The following is a 9929-nucleotide window of genomic DNA, read 5'->3' on the forward strand; positions in this document are numbered from 1 at the left end:
TGATATATAAAGTTAAATGATTGCATCTATTTTGTCGGGTCCCTAAGCCAACTCTTCACCTTCTCATTTCACAGCTGCTTTCCTCACACAGTCTGTCTGCCTAGATGACACAACGGTAAAGTTTGAGATCTGGGACACAGCTGGTCAGGAAAGATATCACAGTTTGGCCCCTATGTATTACCGAGGGGCTCAAGCTGCCATTGTGGTGTATGACATAACCAACCAGGTAAGCATGCAGTGTTTGCTATCTTTTGGGGAGAAAGGGCAGTATCAAGGTTAAAACCAACAGTGTGGAGACCTCATACAATTACAGTGGAAGTGTCTATCAGCTGATGATGCCTCAGTTCCTTTGAACATCCTTTCCCATTTCAGATGAAGCTTGTTGGAAACAAGGGCCATCTAAAGACTTAAACACAGTCAATTATTGGTTAGAAACTTCAGGTGATTGCTGCCAAGTAAGACCCACTGTCTGACCAAAGCATTTCCTTGTTCACATTAAACCTTTGCTCTAAACAAGCTTCCCGACTAGTGGCTGATTTGTTATTTTTTGAAAAGTTAAAACCACAAGTTTGCATTTGCTCTGGAGTAAGCAACACAATTTCCTTGATGCCTTGAATAAATATGATCAACACCTCATAGAGGTCGGGTTTTTTAAAGGCAAATAATTTTAGATAGGTATAATTTACGCTCTGATGCCTAGAAAGGAATTTACACTCTAGAAAAACCTACTTAGGAAGTCCTACTGAGTTGAGTGGAAATTACATTCAAGTTGCTATGTTTAGGATTGCAGCCTCAGTGTGATGTTGCAGGAATTAAGAACCATGGTGCCTTTGCGGCATATCCTCCTGGGCCCCACCTGCCCCTTCCACAGCAATTAGGTTTGACCTACCACCCCCTTTTCAGAATTTTCTTTTACTCAGCACCCCCCTGGAGATCTACCTTATTTAAGCGAACAAACATTAAGACACCGACAAATTTGTGTTCTTTTGTGTATCTATGTTTCTGCTTATGTCCTACAACATAGCAGAGAACGCTGTTGTTGCGAAGAAGACACCTTGAAGCTTAAAATTATTAAAACCCATGGAGTGGACCATGGAGTGAAGCCTGATGACTCAGTCCAATCTGCCCCAGGGACAGGGACAGTGCGGCAGCCCATCTACCATGGGCCAAATAAGCAGGCAAGCTGCAATCTACTTCCAGGCTTTGGGTGAAGCCGAAAAGGGTTCACCCAAGCCCAGGAAAACCCCTCTGATCCAGGGGAGGCATTGTGACCATCCCACAATAGTGCCCAACCTGGCAGTAAATATCATTACACAACAGATGAAACATGTATGAATGGATTTTCAAAATTTTCTTCTTTTTTTATGCTCCCACTGCCCCCTTATTTTTATTCAATGCCCCAAATTTCACCCGAGTCTAGTACCACCTCCCTGGATTGTTCCAGCACCCCCTTTGGGAAACATTGATCTGTGTGAAGCCACTGGGAGCTGTCATCAGGAGATGTGGAGCAAAGTCTCATCAATAGGCAGATGACACCCAGCTCCATCTCTCTGTTCTATCTGTATTGGGAAAAGCAGTTGTGGTGTCAAACCAGTGCTTGGAGGTGGTGATGGGCTGGAGGTGATGTACCTCTTTATCCAGGCCTTTGCCACCTGAGATGTATAATTTTAGGATCCACCCTATTTTTGTGGTTGTAAGTTGTTTTTAATGTTGCATCTTAAATTCTTGTAACCCGCCTTGGGGCCTTATGATGAGTGGTGGGGTAAGAAACTAAAATAATAGCAATCATAGTAGATGTTTGGTTTGATTATGTCCTCAAGAACCTGCATGTCCCCAATAGATTGTTGCAGTGACAGTTGGAAGAAGCCTTTTGTTTCAACGTACTGTAGGTGCACATTGGGTGAGTTGGTTGAAGATAGGAATCCTGGTCCCTTCTGACTGCACACCTGACATTTTGGCCTCTCCTTTTCTGGTAGGAAACGTTTGCACGAGCGAAAACATGGGTGAAAGAACTCCAGCGGCAAGCTAGCCCAAACATTGTCATAGCCTTAGCAGGAAATAAGGCGGATCTTGCCAATAAGCGCATGGTAGAGTATGAAGTAAGTAGAGCTTCTCAAACCCCTCAGATGTCTATTGTGCTCATTCTTACTTCTAGATGGAAGGAATGGTCCATAGTTTGCCAGCCCGGGAGAGGACATTCTCTGTGGCAGCCCCTCAGCTGTGGACTTCCCACCCCTAAGAGGTGCATCTGACACATTATTGCATAGTTTTCATCACGTGCTGAAGACTTCTTTATCCTTACCTTTGACACCTGAGATACAGAGTTTTAAGGCCTGGCCTATTTTTTAAAATCATTTTTTGGTTTTTAATTGATTTTAATATTGTATTTTTAAATGGCTGTAACTCAACCTGGGAGCTAGTGATGAAGAGTGGGTAAGAAATCAAATTACCGTATTTTTTGCTCTATAAGACTCACTTTTTCCCTCCTAAAAAGTAAGGGGAAATGTGTGTGCGTCTTATGGAGCGAATGCCGGCTGCGCAGCTATCCCAGAAGCCAGAACAGCAAGAGGGATTGCTGCTTTCACTGCGCAGCAATCCCTCTTGCTGTTCTGGCTTCTGAGATTCAGAATTTTTTCTTCTTCTTCTTTTCCTCCTCCAAAAACTAGGTGCGTCTTGTGGTCTGGTGCGTCTTATAGAGCGAAAAATATGGTGATAATAATAATACAGTGGTACCTCGGTTTTTGAGTGTCTTGGAAGCCAAACGTTTTGGTTTTTGAAAACCTGGACTTGCTTCCATTTTCGAACGCGCCTTGGAAGCCGAAAGGCTTCCACTGAGGTTTTTTTCAATTTTCTCCATTGAAATTGCAGGCTGCCCTTTGCACCTCGGTTTTCGAACGTTTCGGAAGTTGAACGGTCTTCCAGAACAGATTACGTTCGAAAACCGGGGTACCCCTGTATCAGGAGGAATATGCTTCCCTCTCCCTCCAAACTTCCCAACCTGATTCGTCACTCCTTCGAGATAGTCCAGCCTTTTGGTACTTTATTGTATTGTAAACAAAAAAAACCCTGAGCAAGCCTGTCTGCCCAGATGGATCTGGGCAATCTAGAATATGCAGTCTTGTTCTAAAAGTAAGACCTACATTTCTTCTTTGCAGGAGGCCCAGGCTTATGCAGATGACAACAGTCTATTGTTTATGGAGACATCAGCCAAGACAGCAATGAATGTTAACGATCTCTTCCTGGCGATAGGTAACCCAAAGACACGACGTTGCATTGTTTATCGGGCCACTGTCTCTCTAAAGATTCATGTGGCTTCACTTTAAGTTGTACACTGAGTTCTGCAGCCTCCTGCTGCTTAGGGTTACTGCCCAGCAGCCAATGGTTGGAGCAGGTATTGGGCTAGACCCTCCCACCCTGTTGTAGCAGATGCAAATGCCAGCTAAAGAGAATGAAAGGTGTCTTGCAAATATTCCGTCAGGTCTCAACTTGCAGAACAGCTAGAGACTTTTGGGCTTTCTTGACATGCTTCTTTTCAGACATCGTTATACCATGTGCAGCCTTCATATATTGGACCTTTGTGGGAATGGCCCCCAGGTACTGAGGCCCACCTGAGGCATTCTGGGCTGCTGTATTGACAGGGTGGATGTTCCGCAGGTCTGCTTGCAGATGGAAAGGGCTGCAGGTTTAAGGGAGTATGCTGCTTCCTTCTCTCTCTCTGTCTCTCTCTTCCATCTCCCCGTTTTCTGCCATGCTGCTACCTCCCAGCACGAGCCTGGTCCTCCATACATCAAATTTTGGCAAATGCTGAAATAAATAACCTGGTTACACCCATTTTCAGGAACAGGGCTAAGAGTGCTGCTACTGATGGGTATCAAGCTGTGCTCGTTCTGTTTTCCATTCTTTCCTATTACTGTTAATCCACAGCATTCTTAAGAATGAAAACATGACCAGCATAAAGGCCACAAGTACTGTACTTTCTGGCCATCGCAGAGCAATCTCATGATAGGCAATATATTTATTTTCAAAGAGGGTTTCACTGCGATGCATCATTAGGATATTTTACAAAGAAATCAAAGAGTCTTGAAATGGGTGAAGATACTTTCCAGGGACTTCCACGGGTGCAGGAAGCCCTGCCTATTTACACCGACGCAGGTAAAGGTAAAGGGACCCCTGACCATTAGGTCCAGTCGTAACCGACTCTGGGGTTGCAGCACTCATCTCGCTTTACTGGCCGAGGGAGCCGGCGTACAGCTTCCAGGTCATGTGGCCAGCAAGACTAAGCCGCTTCCGAGCAGCGCACGGAAACGCCGTTTACCTTTCCGCCAGAGTGGTACCTATTTATCTACTTGCACTTTGAAGTGCTTTCGAACTGCTAGGTTGGCAGGAGCTGTTGGGATATTTCCGTTCCACCTTAAAAGGGAGCAGGCTTTGTGAGTCACAGAGTCTGCGCATGTCCTGTTCACAGGATGTTTATGTTCTGCTGTTCCTTTCGATTTCTCAGTCGGTCAGAGACGCTGACTCAGAACGGTCATGTTTTCCTTTGTTCTGTTCAACGCTAAATAAAGTCTGTAAATTATGCTCTTCTGCGGTGCAGCTTTCTGGCTGTGTTTTCTGCTGATAATCAGTGTGCACAAGCCTAGAATGTGGCAATCTATTTCTGAGGCTTCGTGTCGCTAACTGCTGGATCTGCCTGTCTACGGGAGATCGATGGACGTCCGGCAGCCGGCTTGGGGCCATGATGGACTATATCTCCCTGGCAGTTTCCCAACAGGAGCAGGGACCGAGCAACGGGAGCTCACCCTGTTGCAGGGATTCGAACCTCCAACCTTCTGATCGGCAAGCCCTAGACTCTGTGGTTTAACCCACAGCGCCACCCGCACCCCTCAATGACACTAGTAGGGGTCCTCATACTGAACATTATACTTGGTAGCACTTTGCATCTCTGAATGTTTTAGCCTTTCCTTCCCATAGGTCCTGCCTTTCCATTTCCTTTACTTTATTTTGCTGGCTGTTATATGACGTGCTGTAGCCAAACCATTGAGGAATAGGAGCTGCATAGCTGTGCTTTGCCATATGCCTGCAGACATGTTTTGTTGTCGATTGCACTCCCTCCCCCTTTAATTTTTTTTATCACCTGCAGTCATTGGTTGGACTGCAAGACAGTGTATTTCAGGAAACTCAGAACTTTCCCCTTGATTCCTCAGTGTGTGTTTTGCAGGATGAGTTGGCTCTACCTGCATATTCTTCTTTAAACAGAAGTTGCAACACATAGCCCTGCCCTGGATTAGGAAAGTGGCCTAAAACTGCTGGCTATTACCAGTGGCAATGCTGCATGCTTTTCGCCTGCACTTCAGGCTTACAGTTGCATCTCTCATCTGCTTTGGGTAAATGATCATGTATGAGCGGCTAATCCAAACGGCAAGTCCAAATTCAGACTCTTGGAGGCGGCAGAGGCAGGGGGGAGTGAAGGAAATACCTCCATAGCCCCCACCACTGCTCCATTTGGGGGGGGGGTTCCTAGAACAAACCAGCCCCTTTATAAATTCGAGTTTAGCAGGAATGTGAAATATTTCTGCGGAATTCTATGGTTCATTGAAACTGTCGCTGTTCAAACCTCCCTTGCTTTCAGTCTAACACATATTTGTAGTTACCTTGGTGGAACTATAACGGAGATTTGTCAGCCACTGTTAAGGAAACCTAACATTAACAGTACAAAAGCTGAGCAATACGAGAACTGCAGACAGCTTGTCGCATCTGCCATTTGGAGCATTAAAAATAAGTGAGTTGGGAAGGCTTTAGGAGATAGAGGAGTTCCAGATTTCTGCATAGCCGAAATGTCCTTGTTCCAAACTTTACTCCTATTGTTTAATCCCAAAGGGGGATGAACCCAGGAAGTTCCCCCACACCTAACACATATTGTTTTTTTCCTCCTTCTAGCTAAGAAGCTGCCAAAGAGCGAGCCCCAGAGCACAGGGGGTGCCGTGGGTCGGAATCGAGGGGTGGACCTTCACGAGCAGTCCCAGCAGAACAAGAGCCAGTGTTGCAGCAACTAAACGGTGGCATTAAAGCAGCCGGCGAGAGATAAGATATAACCTCCATTTCCGCCCCACCACACCACACCTCACCTCCAATAACAGCATCGGCGCACTTGGAAGCCGCCCTCCCTCCCTCCCTTCTCCCGAGAGCTCCGTTTAACTGCACTTCTAATGCTTCAGAAACCACCACCAGACGTCTGTTACCACCACCACCCACAAGGAAAGTGGAGATAGACCGACCGGGGACTTAACTTCCAAAAACAAACTCTTTCTTCACTTTGTATTATAGGTGCAAATAGCTACCTAATTACTCTGATTCCCCTGCTCTGTTTTCTCCAGATAACATTTCCTCTCCTCTCTCTACCCAATCCCTCCCTCCCCACCGCTGTCTTTGCTCTGTGTTCTTGGTCCTGTAACATCCACCCTCTCTTTACCTCCACCTCCCTTTATTTTGTTTAATGCTATGTGGGGTGGGGTGGGGAGGGTCACAACCGAGGGAGATCTTAATTCTTGTAGATTCATTTTTAAGAGCGAGGTTGAATGGGCTCCCTCAAGAAAATGCATTTTGAGGGGGTCCTCCCAGAGTTGTTTTTTAATTTCCTTTTTTCCTGGTTTTCAGAAAAGCTGCAGTGTCCTTCATTTATCTTTTTTTCCAGGGCAGCCTTTTGTGGCTGGGTCGGAGAGGAAGATTGTATCTGAACTTTCGCTCGAGACTTGCTTGCTATGACCTGAATGTGGCCCTTGGTGTCAGTGACATAAATCTGAGAATCATGCGTGTACAAGTGTAGAATATCGGAATTTGTTTCCTCAGACCCTCAGATAGCCCTTGATTTTGATGCCTTAGAAGTTTTGGCAGCCGGGATAGTGTAGCGGAGGGAGAGGAGTGGCAACGTTGACCTGCAGAAGACCAGTCAAAAAGGCGATTGTATCTCCTCCTGTTGTGTTAATGTTCAGGTTGCTGTTTGCAGGTTGTGCTTCAGTTATCAAGCGTCCCATTAAGAGAGGTTCTCTGCTCTGCTCAAAATGGGTGTGGCCTGCTGTCTGAAAGAAGAATGTGCAAGGGAAGTCAAGCTCCCTTTGTTCAGCTGGGATACAGCAGAGGAGCCTGCTGAAGTTTCCTTTTGAGAGCTTCGGCCTGCACCTGTATGCACAGCCTTGCACGTTGCGCGAAACTTTTGTTCTAAAGTTGCCCAAAGGAGAAAGGCCGTTGGGTCCTTGGGAGAAGGCTGGGGCTGCGGGTGCAGGCAAGTCAGAAACAGGACAACATGCTAGATGGGAGTAGAGCTGCTAGTAGGAGGACCAGTACTGTACTTTCTAAACCCTTTTTCCTGCCAGGGAGCACCCAGCTTGCCTTTTGGCTTTTTCCTATACCCTTGCAGAACCCCCCTGTGTACAAACCCAGTCTTGCCCTAGGAAGCTGTCGAGAGGTGGCAGTCTAGAGCGGTAGAGTATCCCCTTCTGTCTTCAACCTCCCTCAGACCCCAAGGGCTGTTTAAACTTGATAAGTGTTTGTGCCCTGTTTGTGTTCAGTTTTCTCTGTAAATAGTACAGCACAAATTTGTATAAATTAAAGGGGGGGGCGGGTGGTTGCGGGATTTTTACTTCCCTGCTATTAGCTGAACAAAGTAATAGCTTTTAAAATTTAGCTGTAGATAGTGCTGACCTGTAAAGGCGCTGCATGCTACCATCTCTCACCCACATTTTGCTCTCTGAAGAGCTAGCAGCAGCCCAGCATCTCGGTTAGAAATGGCTCCTCTTGCGACAGTGGCCTTCACCAGGGTAAATAGCACCTTTCCGCCTCCATCCCTCCTGGCATTTTTTACTTGAAGCCTCAAGCATGGGTACAGCTTCTAAAATGTTAAGAGTCCCACAGTGCTGTCCACATCTTGGCAGCGAATCAGCTGGCTACCCACAGAAGCATCTCTTGGGTGTACTCTGTTGGCTCCCCCATGCAGACTTCTCACATATGGTTGAATGTTACTGTGGGAGAGCTTGGAACGGATGATGTTTAAGCACACACACACACACACACACACACCTGCACACCCTTTCCCATTATTTCCCCCGGCATGGTTTGAAGCACTCTCATTTTCCACATGCTTGCACCTGTGGCTTGATACCGGTTTGCATTTACTTGCCTCTTCCCATTCACCAGTGCAACTTAAATGGCTGATGTTCACCCAAGCAAGATGTGTGCATTTAGGGCTTTGCTCTTAGCCATAAGTTGAAACGGTTAAATCCTGTACCGCTGACAGCATGTGGCGTTATTCTGCTGCCTTTGAAATGGGCTTCTACCGGTGGCTGTATTTGAGCTGGGAGCAACTAAAGGAAGGAGCCGGACAAATCTGTCTACACGAGGCTTTGAGCAAGAAAACTCAAAATCTAAGTTAACTGGAAGTAGTGTGCGCTGTGACTTGGCCCATCCAATTGGCACGAGTGCAGAGTTGTTCCACGCCGCAATTGTGCATGGAATTTCTGATGTCAGTGTTGATAAAGACTTTGGGAGTGCCGTAGCACTTCCCCAGTATTTATTTTGTGCTCTCAAACTTCACTTGTGTCTCAAGAGCGGAGCTGTGTGTGAGGGGGGACCCTGAAATGGAGCCTTGCGCCTTCAGCTGCATTCACTGTTAAAACCTACTTCACAGAGAGTTCCATCTTTTTGTTATGCACATGTAATGTGATGTTTGTGGCCCTCCAGAAGGACCTAGGAGCAGGAACAAGCGTGCCCAATCCCATTCCAACAAAGCTAAGGTGCTGTTTTGCTCTCGGCTCATGGCAAAGCAAAAATAGATTATGCATTTAAATACCCCCCCCCCAAAAAAAAATCCCTAATGCTTTCATCTTGCTCACAAATTTTGGTTACTGCTTCCTGGCTAGTTCCTAGACCAAGTAAGGACACTGCAGCTTTTTGCTATTAAAAACCACACCCTTTCTCTTCTGCTTACTCTACCCTTCTGAACAGTTTGGTTTTTCTTTATTTTTTTTCTTTTGAGAAAGCTCTTACATTGCATTTAAAATAACAATCATGGTAACAGAATTTCAACTGCTGATTTACCAATGTATTTAATGTAAGTAAACAAAAAAAATCAGTGTATTAGATGAACTTTCTCCTTTATTTCGATTTGAGATAAGTGACTTGGATGGTTCTGAACACAAGCTTGAGATGACTCTTGCCCATCAAAGCAGGGACATCCCAGTCATAGAGGCTGATTAGAGGGCCACTTTGGTTCAAGAGGTGACCCCCCAAATATTAGGCAACACTTTGATTTTGTGTTTCTTTTGTTAAGCTCCACTGAGACAGCAAGAGCTATAAATTCTTAAGTCACTTAATTAACACGAATTAGTTAACCCTTAAAACCTTGAGCCAACCCTTTACTTTCTGTTGAAACTGGCAACAGAATCAGCATGGGAAGGTATAGCAAGGCAAACTGAATATAGAAAGTTTTTTGAAAAACAGAAACAAAAACTTAACATGTTAGTAGCAGCAGACCTGATCTGGTAGCAATGTAGGGAGTTTACTTCAGTAAACCTGGAATTCCTCAATAACAAATTCTCTTTACAGTTTGGACAACAGTGTAATCTTTACGGCCAGATATACCAATGTTTACTAAGCAGTCCTCATCTCAATAGGATCTTACTTCCAAATAAGTTTTCCTAGGATTGCAGCCATAATCTGATATCTACGGCTTTCTTCTGGAAATGTGATTCACCCTGCACGATGGGCATGGGGAAATTCCATACACCTAGGTATACTGTGGAAATTTCCACCCTAGGGACCACCCGCCTGGAAAAAACCCTGACATGATCAGTGTTAATGGAGTTTGCTTAATGGCAGTCAAAGCTCCCAATGAAGTCTAATGCAATGTACATTGAGGTGGGGGGATGTAAATGAGA

The 9929-nt window shown here is 45.5% G+C and overlaps 1 protein-coding gene across 7 annotated transcripts in view; it reads left to right on the plus strand.

Annotated features, from left to right (window-relative positions):
- Positions 1-8843, plus strand: part of RAB5B (RAB5B, member RAS oncogene family) — a 29219-nt gene extending 20376 nt beyond the window's left edge. For all 7 annotated transcript variants that reach the window (XM_082212898.1, XM_082212900.1, XM_082212896.1 and 4 more), the window contains 4 exons: positions 75-226; positions 1977-2099; positions 3156-3249; positions 5938-8843. In XM_082212898.1, the coding sequence (XP_082069024.1) occupies positions 75-226; positions 1977-2099; positions 3156-3249; positions 5938-6053 (485 nt within the window). In that variant the 3' untranslated portion in view covers positions 6054-8843. The remainder of the gene's footprint in view (positions 1-74; positions 227-1976; positions 2100-3155; positions 3250-5937) is intronic.
- The last annotated feature ends 1086 nt before the right edge of the window (positions 8844-9929 follow it).

This window comes from Podarcis vaucheri (assembly GCF_965113315.1).
Source record: "Podarcis vaucheri genome assembly, chromosome: 2".
NCBI lineage: Eukaryota > Metazoa > Chordata > Lepidosauria > Squamata > Lacertidae > Podarcis > Podarcis vaucheri.